The following is a 17,039-nucleotide window of genomic DNA, read 5'->3' on the forward strand; positions in this document are numbered from 1 at the left end:
ATTTATACAATGCTTTGAGGTAATCAGCTTATAGAGTTGAAATCTGGGTCCCTAGTAGACTGTTTAAAATCACCCCACGGTTATCGATCTTCAAGTTAAACGGTTGGTCACGACAGGTTGTTTCCAAAGGTTAAACCCAACAAGTCACTAGAAGGGAAACCAGTAGACTATTTGCCTGACTGTGTTCACAGGGAACTGATGGTTAGTCTCTTGAAATGACAACAAACCTTTTCCCCTGCATATCAGTCCTCTAGTGGTTTCTGTTTCCTTTCCCCTCCACTGGCACATCTCGGGAAAGCCAGGAAACAGGGAGGCACCACCATGAAGCAAGGGCAGAATGACCATTCCTGTGGCCGCCCCTCAGGTCGACTGGAATGCAGAGACACTCAGGGGGCAGAGAAGGGAGCTAGGGTGGGTTTGCCACAGACAGGTACGGGAACCGGCTTCATGTTCAGGGATTCCAACGGGCTTCTGAAACGCCTGCTTCCCTCACTCCTCAGGTTGCCACCTGAGTCCATTCAGGGCCCGCTGGGGATTCTAGTTACTCAAGTTCATCAAGTTCATCCGTCCATTCAGCAAACGCTTGCTGGGCCCTACTATGTGCCAGACACTTGGGATGCATCACTGTCCAAAAGAGGTAACAGTGTCTACCTTTGGAGCATACGTCTTAATGGATGAGGACAAGCAAACAAGCAAAATAAAGAAATGAACTAAAGAACTGTAAGTACAGTGTGGGTGGCAGTTGGTGACAGCACCGTGAAAAGAGAGACAGGGTAAAGGAGGTCACGGGCGGTGGAGGTCAGGCCGTGTTCACCACGGGGACGTCAGGCTCGGACCAAGGCTGGCAGGCGGTGAGGGGACACCCAGGCCAGCATCTGAGGAGCTGGGCCAGGGGGACGGGACAGCCCGATCGAAGGCGGGAGCAGGTCTGTGTCTGAGGGAGAGCAGGAGGCCGGTGTGGCTGCAGCGTACGGACAAGGGGGGAGGTGAGAGTTGGGGTCAGAGAGGTGATGGGTGGCTGGGTCGTGCTGGGCCTTCTAGGACTCTGGTTTATATACGAGTGATGGGGGAGCCATTGGAGGGTCCCGAGCAGGCGTGGCCCGCTCTCACTGACTTGTTGGAGGGTCACCCGGGCAGCTGGGTTGCAACTAAGCTGTAGCGGGCAGGGCAGGAGCAGGGGAGGGTGAGGGGGCCGCTGTAACAGCCCGGGAGAGGGCGGCTGGCTGGGAGCGGGGCTGGCGAGCAGTTGCTGTATCCTGGGGCGAGTTCAAGGGGCCGACAGGCACGGGTGATGCGCTGGATGTGGGTGTGAGAGAAAGAGGACAGTCGGGGGGGACTCCAAGACTCCAGGCCTGAACCACTGGCAAAGAGGCTGCCCCAGGCTGAGAACGGAGCGGCTGCTGGCCGAACTTTTGGGAGAGCGCTCTGGGGCAGGAACTAGCCACGTGAACGAGGGAGCCCCTGGCTCATCGACGGCCGACGAAGCCTAAGGTGGAAACTGCTCAGCTCAGCTGATGGACCTAAAGGTGCTCTCAGGTGAGCAGGTGAGAAGCTGGCCTCAGAGTCGCAGGTGTCAGTCCCAGCTTTGCCGCCACCTACGGCCCTTCTCGAAGGCAGCCGCTTTCCCCCCCTGGAAAGTCAGAGGCAGAAAGGTTGATGCCTGATTTCCTGTGAACCTGTGAACTGACTCTGTGAATCAAGACCGCTGAGCGCCATGGTCATTCGAGACTGTTGTGCGTCGGGGCCAGGACCGCTGCCAGGTGGCTCTGGGATAGAGTCTAGGACCAGGCGCCCTGGGAGAGTTCCATGATTCCCGCCCATTTAGCACCCTAACCCCACTGAAATTGCCCCCATTGGAGTTAGCAGTGACTAATTATCAGCCCTGGTCCCCCAAACTGAAATCTAGGAACTACCCTTGAATCTTTCCTCTCCCTTATCCATTGCCCCCATCTCTCCTCACCACGCCCCATATGCTCGCAAACATCAGATCCTCCACTTCGTGTCTTTTGTGTGGGGAAGGGGAGGTCTGGACTGTTTCGACAGCCATCTAATCCCATCCCTGGGCCTCCAGCCGGGGCTCCCTCATCCATCCATCCTCCACGCGGCCGCCGTCAGGAGGCTTGGAAATGAGATACGGAAAGAGCGTAATACAGCGCCTAGCATGGGGGCAGGCGCTAGATAAATTGTAGCCACTAATATAATTGTTCTCGTCTTGGAAATATATGTCACTGCCTTCTTCTAAATTTGTCCACACGGACACTGCTACCTATTAGCTGCAATGCTTCCCTTAAAAATAGCTGAAGATGATTAGCTAGAGGGATCGTAATAGGAATTTTAAGCAATCATTGAAATGAATTCCTGAGAAGTCTATGCAGAACCCTTCAAACGGAGTCCTTTCTGGCAGAACCTTGCCAGTTCCCACAAGCACATGCAAATCAGCGCTCTGAGCTTCGCATTTTCCCTGCCAGGTTTTTTCCCCACTTTCTGGAGGAACAAACCACAGCTCTGTTATCACAGCATGGCGGGGACCCCTTGCTGGCAGGGATGGGGGCCCGAGCAGCTTCGCTCCCGCCTGCACGCCCGCCCCACCACACGCAGGGAGACAGGTACTCAGTGGATGGCCAAAGAATGCGACAATGAAGGCTGTGTTTGGAAAGTTTAACTATCAAAAGCCGGCCACATCCATATCAAAAGCATGCTCTGAGAAAGTTGCCAAAGACATTTTTGGCCAGAAGAATCCTTATCAATTGTTGAAAGATGCCTAGAAATGAATCTGCTTTGTCCTGCAATAAACCCTTAATGAAAAAAATGTCTATCCTTTAAAGCGTGTTCATATAAGAAAACAGCTGAACTTCTTCAGGAAAGGAGGAAACACAGAAACACAAAGAAACCCATTCTCCTACCTTCTTGAAGTCATGCACATTAATCTTGCCATCAGGCTCCTTGCTGAAGTCCAGAAATCGTTTTCTGAATGCTGGGTCCTGCTGCCGTATACAGTTTTTGAGTTTTTCAATAACCGCATCCTTGGTCATATTCTTGGTCACAGCACTTTTACTCTCAGTGGGCTTGGCCCTGAAATCACAAGCAGGCACACAGATGCAGCCAAGCACTTCCTATAGACCTCACCCACGTACAGTTCAACCCAGGACAACAAGGGGGTTTACCATCCCCTTTTCACAAAGGAGGAAAGAGATGCTGAGGTCGACGGAGTGACCTGGGGACTTCTTACACACTCATGGCTTTCAGGTTCAGAGACAGGCCAGCAGCACTGCGTCAGGTAAAGCTCTCCCTGAGATGCCAGCACGTGTCAGCAGACCAGGGTGGGGAGCTTCAGAGAAAGGGCTGTTGTCATCCTTGTGCTAAGATTTTCAGCTGTGCTTTGAGCTGGCTGAACGTGGTGTGTGACTGGGAAGACATGGCCGAAAAAAGAAATTTTTGTGAACTGGGAAAATGAAAAGTCAGAGCCTCTTATAGGCCTTAAATTAAATAGGCCGTTTTGTGGTAACTAGATCAAAGGGGTCATCAAACAGCCGTGGGAAGGAAGGGACGTCCACAATTAAACCAAGTTGATTCACAAAATCAACTTAATTTATAAAAGATAGATTTTACGTGATGTGCTCTGGGTCTGAGCGTGAGAATGTACGTGTCATTGAAGGATAATTATTCTCAGCTCTCCAGAAGTCTCCCAGACCCTGTTTTGACAACCATGAGATAGTCCCGGAGAACAGAGTTCTACTCCTTTCCTGCTGCTTCTGTCGGCTTCAGGAGCTCTCCAGGAATGCCCACATTTTACGAAATGCTTAATTGCTATTACTTCTTTCACTGGTCTTTAGGAGGCAGATATGTCTCATCACAGAATATTTAACCTTTCTCTTAAACTACCATCTTTCTGCCCATTCATAAAGCAGCTACCACTGAAGTGCCCAGATATTCAAATTTCATTAGCGTAGCATTAAAATATTCCCATTGCTCTACACTTAAGAATTTTTTAAAGAGGATATGACAGTGTGAAGTCAGCTGAATAGTTCTACATTTTACCTCTCCTTATGGATTTTTTATAAGCTATGAACAAGCAAGTTAAAATAATATCTTTTCATTAGATGAAACCTATATTTTTCAAAATGAAGAAGAGCTCAAATATTCATGTCTGACTTTTAACAGATTTACTAAGTATGTTTTATTGTTACAATTCAATGTGGCAATCATTTAAATAATTCTATCATTCATGTTAGAAAATGTTAACCAGTTTAATGAGTATATTTTGCAATAAATATTAAACAGTGGTAAGGAATCTAAGTTTCTGGAGAAGAATAAGTGTGAACGCAGGTACATAATAGTTGAGTGGCAGGCGGGTTCTCTGGGAGTTGAAAGTCCTGGGTCCTTCCCCCAGGATGAGCACCATGCTTGTGAATAACCCGAGGTAAGTCCCCAAATCTCTCAGGTCTCAGTGCTTTCAATTCTAGAATTAATAGGTCAATGCAGTAATTCCTAAGATCTCTGCTGTTTGCTCTAAAACTCCCTGACTTTAATCACTGTTTTTATAGTTTGCCATCTTTCTTATTTAAATCATAAAATATTTAAATACTCAGTCAACAAATATTTATTAACTATCTACACTGCAATAGGTACAGTGGGTTTGTTTGTTTGTTTGTTTTTGCAGTACGCGGGCCTCTCACTGTTGTGGCCTCTCCCGTTGTGGAGCACAGGCTCCGTACGCGCAGGCTCAGTGGCCATGGCTCACGGGCCCAGCCGCTCCGTGGCATGTGGGATCTTCCCGGACTGGGGCACGAACCTGTGTCCCCTGCATCGGCAGGCGGACTCTCAACCACTGCGCCACCAGGGAAGCCCAGGCACAGTGGTTTTAATCAACGCTTTCCTTTTGCTTTATTTTACCTCTCAGAAAGATCCGGCTGCTGCTGCTCCTCTTTTGGAAGATGTTCATTTAACAGCTGATCCTTTGGATCAGGAACTGGAGAGACAGTGGGTGGGCCATTAATTCCTAGGCATGCCAAAAGTTTCTTGTAAAGGATTCTTCCTGAAGCAATATCCTGAAACTTATTGCAGAGTCTGAATTTCAAAAATAATTAGAACACACCCATTAGAATGGCTAAAAGAAGACTGACCCTACCAAGTGCCAGCAAGGATGTGGGTCACTATGACCCTCCTCCACTGCTGGTGGGATGCAAGATGGTGCAGCCACTTTGGAAGACACTTTGGCAACTGAATATCCACTCACCAGAGGAACCAGCTGTTCCAGCCCTAGGTGCTTAGCTGAAAGAATAAAAATGTATGTCTACACAAAGACGTGTAATACATGTGGCTTTATTTGTAATAGCAAAAACTGGAAACAAACCAAATGTCCATCAATAGGTGAATGGATCCACAAAGTGGGGTAAGGCCATGAAACAGAATTCTACTCAGCAATGACCAAGAACCATACAACAACGTGAGTGAACCACAAAATCATTATGCTTGGTGAATAAAGCCTAACAAAAAAAGAGAACATCTTGTAGCCTTCCATTTATAGAAAGTCCTAGAAGATGCAAAGTCATCTGTAGTGATATGGTGCTAGGTGGGTGGAAGAGATGAATTGCAAAAGGGCACAAGAAAGCTTCAGGGGGAATGAAAAAGTTTGGTATCTGGATTGACAGCGTGCGATGGGTTCACGGAGATATATACACATGATGGATTTCCTCAAATTGTGTTATTTAAATATGTGTAGTTTATTGTTTGTAAGAATACTGCAATAAAGATATAATAAATGTAAAATAAAGAAAAAATTTCGTGAGGAATTTGGTATGGAATTATGGAAGTACTTTATTGGAATTTGGGGGGTATGCAAATATTTGAGAAAAACATAGGAAACCACTAATATGGCAGGATCTTTTTCTTTTCCAACATTTTGTTTGTTAATTTTTTCTAATGATAAAGGTTGTACGTGCTCATTGTTGCAAACTTGGTAAAGCCTGAGACCCAAGAAAAAATTCCACAGGTCCGTTAAAATGCACAAGGCTTAGAGCACAGTAGGTGTGGGTGTGAGCCCTGGATTCTGCCTCCCGGGGTCTGGATATCTGCTCCATGACTGAAGGCGGGCTTCACGAGGTCTGGTCCGCGGACACTTCCCCAGCACAGTGAGGCCACGACTCTTTTCACATGAATACACGATGTCATTTGTCTCTTCCACCCTGAGTCTCTGGTGCGTGTACAGCGGACTTTCCAGAGGCTGCAAGGCATGTGATCATTCCTTGCTCCGACCGCTGGTGGAATGTGTGCTCGTGTGGGCTGCACTCACTAACATGGTCTAAAGCTGCAGAAACATGTAGGGTTTCCATGAGGAGCTGGAGTGGGCTTTCAGAGCTCAGCTCAGCTCCGTTTCTTTACAGCACTTTACTAGCTCCTTACGAGCTCATGTTGGTTAGCCCTGCTCTAATTTCTGTAACCTCTTTATTATCCAATAAATCCTTATTTTGAAATCCCGAAGTTTTTCCTGAGCCTACAGGGAAACAAGTAGTAAGTGCACTCTCATTTTCTGCAATGACAGTTTAAATGTCTCAGTTTTCGCTTCTCATACAGTAAGTACTGGTAGACACGCTCCATACAACGGAAACCCTTTGAGGTTCTCGATAACTTTTAAGAGCATCAAAGGGCCGAGAAGCTCTGACCTGGGGCACATGACCCTTTCTATGCTTCAGTTTCCTTGTCTATAAAATGCACATAATGAAAGTCCCCACCTCAGAGGATTATTGTAAAAATTCCATAAGAGGATCCACGTAAAGCTGTTAGCACTGGGCTGGCCTGTTACATGGATCTGTGCTCAATAAACTACAGCTGGAATAACAGGACCACAATATCACAATGACATGCATGTAGCCAGGGGTCAGAGCATGAGCTCCAAACTACGCTTTGCTTAGTAAGTACTAGCAATTGTTATAATTGCTTCAGTAATACTCTGCGATGAGCACTGTGCTAAGTATTATAGCTACAACTGTGAGAAAACCAAAGCAGTGCCCACCTCACAGAGCTGTGAGAGGCTGGGAGAATGCTCATCCTGAACCGAGGGAACAGATCACCGAAAAGCCCAGAGGCAACAGAGAGCTTGGTGTTCTCAAGAAACAGGAAGCCAGTCAGCCCAGCTGAGCTGGGACCCACAGGAATAGCCGCAGCGTACGAGAGCTTCCCAGGGGCTTGACACTGGGTGAGAGGCTTTATGGCTATTACTTCACTTGATCCTGACCACAACTTTCTAAGTAACATGTGCAGGAGGGAAGAGGCTCAGAACTTGCCCAAGTTCACAGCTAGCTCTGGGCCGAGTCGGGATTTGAACCCAGGCAGTCTGGCTGCAGAGCCCGAGCTCTGGAGAGGTTTCTTTCTTCTTTTAAATTAATTAATTTATTTTATTTATTTACTTTTGGCTGCGTTGGGTCTTCGTTGCTGCATGCGAGCTTTCTCTAGTTGCGGCGAGCGGGGGCTACTCTTCGTTGCGGTGCGCGCGCTTCTCATTGTGGTGCCTTCTCTTGTTGCGGAGCATGGGCTCTAGGCATGCGGGCTTCAGTAGTTGTGGCACTCAGGCTCAGTAGTTGTGGCGCGTGGGCTCAGTAGTTGTGGCTCGCAGGCTCACGGGCTCTAGGGCGCAGGCTCAGTAGTTGTGGCGCACGGCCTTAGTTGCTCCACGGCATGTGGGATCTTCCCGGACCAGGTCCCGAGCCCGTTTCCCCTGCATTGGCAGGCAGATTCTTAACCACTGAGCCACCAGGGAAGCCTCTCTGGAGAGGTTTGAGGGTCCTGACGGGCTGGGAAGCCACGCTCTGTTAAAGCATCTGGTATTTCCCTAATGGCAAGAGGACACCCAAATGCTTCAAGCAGGGTTTTAATGTGATCGTCTTTGTAGTTTAGACAAAGACTGGCTACGCAATGGAGAAGAGAATACGGGGGCTTCCATCTCAAATATCCAATTGCCTGCACAACCAATCCACTTAAGTTCACTCATTCCTTCATTCATTCCATCGCTTGACACTTAAGATGCCCTGTCCATGAGCCGGGTACGGTTCCACGCCTAGGTACCGGGACTTTGGGAGTGAAGAGACAAAGTCCCTGTGCTTTACATCCTTGGTGGGTGGCACAGGTAATAAACATAAACAAATGCCAAGAGCCATGAAAAATGGAGCCGGGTGACAGGTAGAGAGTACCTGGGAGGTGGGGAAGGAGGTGAATAGAGTGACCTGTCACTCTGGGTGGTGGGGTGTCACCAATCTCCTCTCCAGGTTAACATGTCCAAAATGGAACTTCTGATTTTCAGCCCTGAAACTCCCCCAGTTCAGGTGACAACCCTGAGTACCCAGATGCTCAAGCCGGAAGCTGGGGCTCATCCTCGCTTCCTCCCCACCCCAATCCACGCCCCTAGCTGTCCACACACCCTAAACCTCCACATGAGTTCATGGTGTGTATTCGTCGGAGAACTACAGAGATAAAGGGTAGCTCCATTGGCGGGGGTGGGGGGCTGGCGGTTCTTGTTACATCAAGCTGATTTCCAAAGGGGCTTTATCATTTACACGCCCACAAGGCACACATGAGACGACCAGTTTCTCTACCTCCCTGTTCTATCTTTTAGCATGTTTGCAAATTTACAATTATTTTACTTCAAGTGATATCTAATGTAGCTCATATTTCCTTCTACTTATTAACCTATATTTTAACAAAGCGATAGCAAGTCTCAGGCTCAGAGTCCTTGGCAGATAGAGGCATCTCATTAGGATTTAATCATATTGTTTTCATGAAATGCAGTCTTAGTGTAACCTCTTTATAGCAAGTGAGGATGTTTTTACATGTATGGTGGTAAGAAAAGCCTTTAAAAAATTAATATACTTCAGAAAAAGAGGAGTTGATATAAGGAAAATAAAATGTACTCAGGTAGAACATGAATGCCCAAAGTCTGGGCGACATCTTCCTTTTTATGGACAAGTAAACAGAGACCCCCCAAGAGGTTCCCCTCTCTTGCCCCTTGGAAGTTGCAGTTTCCCAGGGTTCCTATTCCTTCTCCAACCTCCCCCTCAGCTGATGATCTCACCTCCCCCTGCACCGAGGAAACAGAAGTCCGGAGGGCGGGACTCCTAGGTTAGCACCCACGCCCACCCCTCTTCCTGGCCTGGCTCCATCTATCAACACTTTTTCTCTCCAGTCTCTGGCTTTCCACTAACTTCTCCTCCCAGCCCACAGATAAGCACAAAGCCTGTCTGTGAAGCAGGTGAACCCTTTCTCAGCACTGCATCCTCCACTCCATAAGCACCCCTGGTACCTGCTGGGGGTCCACCCGCCCCTCCCAGACCCGGCCCCTGCTCAGCCCACCTGCTTCCCATGTGACGTCAGACCTGGCTGGCCTCCTCCTGCCCCCTTAGCCCCGGGCACCGCCCTTCCTGTCCCCTTGCCCCAACCTTCTCGGCCTCCTTTGCTGCTGGACGAGCCAGGGCCCTGGTTGTCTGGTGGTATTCTGCCAGGTCCCACCTGCAGCCCTCTCACCTCAGGCGGTCCCCCATCCACCCCGGGCAAATGCTTGCTGAACGAATGAACGAACCGTCAGTGTGAGGAGGACGCTGGAGTCTCATCACGGCCCAGACTCCTCTCTGAGCCCCACGGCCTCCTGGAGTCTTTTTCCCGTGTTTTCACCCCGACTGGCTGACTCCTTCTGTGTTCTCTCACTGGCCAGCAGCCCCTGGCATCATTGGAGATTCCTTTCCCTCCTCTGCCATCAGCCTCCCGGTCCAGAGTCACCAGGTCTGTCCTTCTACTGCCCAGACCTATCCCAAAGCAGTCGCCCCCTGCAGTCCTCTGCCGCCCCCTCCTTTTAAGCCCCTTCTTTCTCTCTCTCCCCATTATGTCTGCTCCCCTCACCGGAGCCAGAGCAATCTTTATCCATCAGGGTTTTCAAAGCCCTCTGGGTGGCTCTCAAACCCTGTGGAGAACCCTGCCTGCTGGGTGAATCCAGTTCCGTAGTGTAGAGCCGCAGTCCCTCCTGCCCGCCCTTTGGTACCGTGTCCCTGCCGTCCTCCCCACCACACTCCTGCCCCAGTTGTCCACGTGAACGTGCAGTGGGCCCCTAGCCCTCTGGGCTTCCTCCTGCTAGCCTACAGCCTGAAATGCTCTCCCCTTTCTTCTCCAGATTCAAGCATCACATCCCTGGGGAGCTTCTCGCCTTCCATGCCATGACCCCTGCCCCATCCTCCCGGCTCCAAGTGTCCTTCAAGAATTGCGCACGGTCCTCTGGGCTCACATGCCACGCGGGGTGCGTCTGCTTCGGTTTCTCTCACATTAGACCACTCTGTAAATGAAGGGGTTTCTGTAAACCTATTAACAGGACGGCCGGGATGCAGGAGGCTTGCGCAATACTCTTGAGTGAAAGACCAAGTGGAGGAAGAAGTGAACCGCCCTGCCAGTCCTGGGTTCCGCTTCCCTCTGCCTCTCTCCCTCTCCCCGGACCACGCGCAGCAAAGCCACGAGCCAGCGAGTGACTGAAGCCCCTGCAGACACGGACGTCAAGGTGGCCTCCCCGCCTTGCCCACTGCCCAGCCCAGGCCCTCACCCCTCCCCGAGCTCCTCCACAACCCTCTCTGGACTTGCTGTCACCTGCTTCTCCCCTGTGCCGTGTTTCTTCCACCCACTAGAGAACTGATCTTTCTGCAAACGTTCAGTAAACTGGATGAATGCAAACACTCGGCCTGGCACGCCAAGCTCTCTGCAAGACCCTCTTGCTGGGGAAAGCCTAGGCCTCCCCCTTCTCTTCTTACAAACCACAGGAGAAACGGGCTATGAGACATGAGTGTTCACAGAAGGGAGATTCAAGAGGCCAACAATTACCAATAAGATCAACTGTGTTTCAGGTCACTTTAAATCAATGTAATATAAAGAAAAACAATAAATAAGATCTTTAACATTCCAATCGGGAGGAATGAAAGAGAATCGTTGTGATTCCACTGGATTTCCACCCACAGTGATCTCCCAGATCACTGCCCACACGCTGGGAAACACCAGCCCCCGTCCCTGAGGCCGTGCAGCTCTGAGTTCTGGGACAGCAGCAAGTGGGTGGCAGGTGGCGTGTGGGAGGCGTCATCCCCTGCAGAGTGCCAGCTCAGCCTGCAGGTTGCCGAGGTCATCTGCAGAGAGGGAATGCCCCAAGGGGTGAGCCCCTCCGCGTGGAGGGTGAAAGGGACACCAGGCAGGGGACCCCTGGGGCCTTCAGGACACCGTTTTCTTCTTTCTCTAATATCCCTGTCCCCCCCGCCCCGCAGCTTCAGCTCATCCACCACAAATTAAGTTTTAAACTAAAACAAAAGAAAAGTATAATTCAAGTTACCATTTATGGGCTGGCTGATCATAGCCAGACACCCTGGGAGGTAAAATGGCATCACAATTAAGAGAATAGGAGTCATACAGACCAGAGGTAGAAGCCAGGCTCCACTGACCAGCTGTGTGACGGCAAGGAGGTGCTTAACGTCTCCAGGCCTCCATTTCCTTATCCACGAAAGGAACTGTCATAGCTGCCTTACACGCTCGTGGTGAGGACTACGTGACACAGCATATATGCCAGACTCTCAACCAACACCCGGTGCTTAGTACAGACTCAATAAATAGGAGCTATTATCAGTACTACCTACTAACATGGCAAAAAAAAATACGTAGAAAAAGGTTTAAAATTGTAAAACAGACTTTATGGAAAACACAGCATGAATTAATTTTGTTACCAGAAAACTTACTTTACTAAATGTTCGGTTGTTAAAAATGGGCAGAAAACGCGCATGATTTTCTTGAAGTTATTTTGCCCAATGTGCCCTGTGTCTCCAAGGTCATGTGACCGCAGCATATTATAGAAAACTTGTAGATTCCTGGTAATGGAGTCATGAACAATTTCTTCCACCTAACAGAAAAAACAAACATATTTACCAAGCTGCACGTTTGTAACCTGGGGTGGTAGCACCTTGGGGCCACATAGGAAAGCGTTACTTACTGAATCCCAAGCCAGGAAGAGAGGTGCCTTGGTGTCTTTACAGGAGGATATTTTGCTTAGCTAATTGGGAAAGAGAAAATATTTAAATACAAATCACTCATAAAGGTAGTAGGAGCTTTGGAGGCAGGTGGACTTGGATTGTCAGCTTTGTCCCTGATTATTAGCCAATAGCTTTAGACCTTGAGAAGTGAGTTTGCCGCCCCCCCATCCCCATCTGGAAATGGGATAATAACATTTAACTTGTGCTTATTTTTAAGAAGTACAGGAAACATGAAAAAATCCATCACCTAGAAATCAAATAAACGCAAAGTGAAAGAATAATGAGATGACATTTTTGCCTACCAGAATGGCAGAAATAAAAAAGGAAGCAAACTGCTAGTGTTGGAAATGGATAACATCAGACAATTTGATAATCTACAGCCTCTAGAGTAACAGTGACTGTCTCTGGGGAGCGGCTGGGGACAGAGGTAGAGGGAAAACTCACTTCCACTGTATTCCCTTCTGCATCTTTTGCATTTTGTACTTCATACATATATTCAACTTTTAAAATATTTAAAAAATAATATATAAAATTTTTATTCCATTTCTGGAAATTTATACTAAAGAAATTATCATAGGATGATAAAAAAAAGGAGGCACTACAATATTCCTCGCAGCAAAATTTATATAAGGAAGAAAAATGAACACCCAGATTATAAGAGCAGGGACTATGCTGCATCTTTTAATATTACATAGCAGGATTTTTACTGACACTAAGGGTTAACAATACGTTAATCAATGACAAACTAAAAAGTCACTAATTATGTGGTCTCATTTTAAAATAAAATAGATACTATATATGAAAGTATACATATATCCAGTTCATCAAAGTATATACATTACATATGTGCAGTTTTTTTATATCAATTATACCTCAATAAAGCTGAAAAAATCATATGCCTGTGTAGGTATAAAGGTTTGGAAGAATATGCAACAAAGTATAAGAGTGAGTAACAATGTAACACAATTCCTCAATGCTAGAATTAGCAGTGATCTTAAGTTTCTTCTGTTTGCATATCTCTGCCTTCTAACGTTTCTAATTCACTTGTTTATATTAACATTCACTCAACAAACTGCTTTGTGAGTGCTGCTGGCACTGCGCTATGCCTGTGGGTACAACGGGCAGTAAAACCAGAAAGGTATCCGCCTTCCTGGAGGCACGACATCGTGACAGAAACGTTACCCTGTGACTGGCACGGTGTGTGAGGTTGATGACTGCGAGACAGGCTTCCTCAGAGGGGTCAGGGAGGGTCCCTGGAGAATGGGCCCTGGATCAGGGAGCGGCAAGGGGATCCTGGCAGGAGCTGCACTGCCAAGGACGGCGGCGGGAACCTGGGGAGCCCGAGGACCCGAGCGGTGCGGTGGTGAGGAGACCCTGTGAGAGACGGCAGGGCTGGACCACGTGGCACCTCATCAGCTACGTGGGGAAGTTCTGCTTTATCCTACGGGTCCCAACGCCATTAGAGGGTTTGCAGCCTAGAGGCTGACAGCATCTGACTTAAGAGCAGGCAGAGACCACGCTGCTGGCCACATGGAGAGCAGACTGCTCACATGTCTGTATTTCTGTTTTTAAAGAAAAAAATGTGGCTATGTGCAGGGCTGCTGTGACAGTCAGAGGTGATGATTTACAAAAGCTAACACAGGGTCTGTCCCACAGCAGAATTCTGGAAAAGTTGCAGTTCTTCATTTTTACGTGTAAAAGGGCTCTGGGACTCACTTTTGAATCAGAGTTCAAGAAGGATTGAGTGACATGGTTTAGGATGTGCACAAGGTGGGCATTCAGGAAGCCATAATTTTTTTTTTTTTTTTTTTTTTGCGGTACACGGGCCTCTCACTGTTGTGGCCTCTCCCGTTGCAGAGCACAGGCTCCGGATGCGCAGGCCCAGCGGCCATGGCTCACGGGCCCAGCCGCTCCGCGGCATGTGGGATCCTCCCGGACCGGGGCACGAACCCGTGTCCCCTGCATCGGCAGGCGGACTCTCAACCACTGCGCCACCAGGGAAGCCCAGGAAGCCATAATATTGAAACCAAAAGCTAATCTGTACCTGGTAAAGAAAGTCTTTAACAAACATTTCAGCGAGACTCTGTTAGTGCTTACTGCACGCATTATCTGAAACTAATCTGATTTTTTAAAGTTCTTAAAATGTTAAAATGCTAATAGCTATTAAAGTTATAGAAGTATTTTTAATAATGAAACCATCAACTTTTCAGCCAAAAGAAACAAATACTAAAAGTAAGTGTTTGTCACTAGAGGCAATAAGCAGTTTTTGGTTTTGTTTCTACTGCAAGACATGATTGCAAGAGCAGTGCCATTGCAATGCTGGGAAAAGGAGTCACATCCAGCTACAAAGTGCTGTCACTCAAGGAAAGGTTTTCAGAAATGTCAAAGAGCATCCTTCAATGAGACTTAAAAACTAAAAGTTAAACAACTTTTAAACACAGCTCTTACTTAAAAATTAACGCAGCTGGAAAATGTGCTCATCCATTTATTTAAACCATATTTCACCTGCATCTCTTATTTCACTAAGAACACTTAAGTTTCCTGCTGTAAACAGAAAAGCAAACGTGAAGTTGTTGTAAAACTCACCTTAGGGTTCTCTTCAAGCAGTTCAATAAACGTGCTGAGGTTGACCCATCTGGTGCACCCAGGGTCAAGTGTTTGCATTAGTTCTTTGAATTCTGAATCACTTATTTTTACAGCCATGCAATTTAGAATATGTCGCAATTCTTCCCCTGTTATATGTCCATCAGGTTTCTGAGCATGAGAATATATAAGGGAATTTTTTAAAAAGAAAAAAAGGAAGGAAGAGCATTACGTGTATTTAGCAGCACTTAATAAAGCATGAGTTTGGGCCAGATAGAGTTATGATTTGAAACAAGAATACCTCAACTGATGATCGTCACTGTATAACCCACATGCCAAGAGCGGTGGGGGGAAGGGAATCTAGAACTTTGCAAGTGCAGTTCCTACAAGGTTCTCTGTCAGGACACGGCAGGAGACAGTCCCAAGAGAGGAAAGAGGCTGACCCTTTTCCCAGGACAGGCTGAATGCTGGCTGTCACAGGGCACCCTAACCCACCTGAGGGCCCCACGGCTCAGCCACATGGGGCACAGAATTTCCTGGAAATTCAATTACAACGAGCCGATTCACTAAGAATATTAACCATGCTCGTTTTCACTACCACCAACCTCATCACTTACATAAATGTACAATTACTTAGTGAGAAAAAATTTCAGCCATGTTGCATAAAGAAAACATTATGAACAAAATACTGCGAGGCAAATTTCTTCCCCCAGAATAAAAAATTACCAATAAGTAAATTGAATATCAAAACTGAGAGAAACTGGGCTTCCCTGGTGGCGCAGTTGTTGAGAATCTGCCTGCCAATGCAGGGGACATGGGTTCGAGCCCTGGTCTGGGAAGATCCCACATGCCGCGGAGCAACTGGGCCCGTGAGCCACAACTACTGAGCCTGCGCGTCTGGAGCCTGTGCTCCGCAACAAGAGAGGCCACGATAGTGAGAGGCCCGCGCACCACGATGAAGAGCGGCCCCCGCTCACCGCAACTAGAGAAAGCCCTCTCACAGAAACGAAGACCCAACACAGCCCAAAATAAAGAAATTAATTAAACAAACAAACAACAACAACAAAAAAAAAAACTGAGAGAAACTGTTTACTGGAAAAGCAGGGGAAATAAAGAACCCTACCTCTTCATAGGGAGATATTGTAAATACCAGCGTGACCAAAGACTTGTTAAGTGATAAAGCAGTGTATAAATGTCAACTATGACTTTGGGGTCCAAAATCTGAAAAGGATATAAGGTCCTCTTGGAGAAAATTAAGTAATTTAGAGGATATGTGCAGGACACTTTTTGGTTTGGGAGTGACAAGTGTTTAATGTCCAAATGGGAATCACTGACAGCTAATATTTATGATTTTCAGTAAATTTATCAATGATCACCACTATCTAACTCCAGAATATTTTCATCACCCCGAAGAAACCTTGTGCCCATTTGTACTCACTCTCCATTTCCATCTCTATCCTAAGGCAATGAATCTACTTTCTAACTCTCTATATTTGCTTTTTTCTGGATATTTCATGTAAATACAATCATACAGTATCTGTATGCACCTTCCATCTGGCTTCTATCACCCATTATAATGTTTTTGAGGTTCATCCATGGTGTTGCGTGGATCGGTATTTTCTTCCTCTTCACTCCTGATATTACTATTCCACTGTAAGATAGGGCACATTTTGTTTACCTTGTCATAAGCGGATGAACATTTTGATTGTTTCCAGTTTAGAAATTATGAATAATGTTACTATGGACTCTTGCACACAAGCCTTTGTGTGGACACATGTTTTTATTTCTCTTGAGCAGATACCTAGGAGTGGAACTGCTGGGTCATGTGGTAAATTTCCGCTGAAATTTTTAAGAAACTACTCTGTTGTTTTCCACAGCAGTTGCACCATTTTCCATCCCCACCAGCAGTGTATGAGTTCCATCTCCACAATCTTGCCAACACTTACTGCTGTCTGTCTTTCTGATAGTAGCCTTCCTAGAGGGTGTGAAGTGATATGTCTCATTGTGGTTTTGATTTGCATTTCCCTGATGACTAATGACGTTGAGCATCTTTTCATGTGCTATTTGGCCACTCCTATATATTCTTTGGTGAAATGTCTATTAAAGTCTTTTGCCCATTTAAAAAATCAGGTTGTCTTCTTATTGAACTCCTAAGAGTTCTCATATATTCTAGATACAAGTCCTTTACCAGATATATAATTTACATATATTTTCTCTCAGTCTGTCATTAATGGTACCTTCTGAAGCACAAAAGTTTTAAATTCTGATTAGTCCAATTTACAGATTTTGTTCTTTTATGGATCATGCTTTTACTGTCACATCTAAGAAATATTTGCCTAACACGAGGTCACAAAGATTTACACATATGTCTTCTTCTAAGACTTTTACCGTTTTAGCTCTTATATTTAGGTCTATGGTCCA

General features: G+C 46.9%; 1 protein-coding gene across 1 annotated transcript in view; it reads right to left on the reverse strand.

Annotated features, from left to right (window-relative positions):
- EFCAB6 (EF-hand calcium binding domain 6) overlaps positions 1-17,039 on the reverse strand; it is a 202,887-nt gene that overhangs the window by 113,645 nt on the left and 72,203 nt on the right. Inside the window, 5 exon segments of the mRNA XM_082634692.1 lie at positions 2,904-3,072; positions 4,894-5,067; positions 11,745-11,905; positions 11,996-12,055; positions 14,622-14,789. Coding sequence (XP_082490818.1) covers positions 2,904-3,072; positions 4,894-5,067; positions 11,745-11,905; positions 11,996-12,055; positions 14,622-14,789 — 732 coding nt within the window.

Source organism: Mesoplodon mirus (genome assembly GCF_964341445.2).
Source record: "Mesoplodon mirus genome assembly, chromosome: 11".
NCBI lineage: Eukaryota > Metazoa > Chordata > Mammalia > Artiodactyla > Ziphiidae > Mesoplodon > Mesoplodon mirus.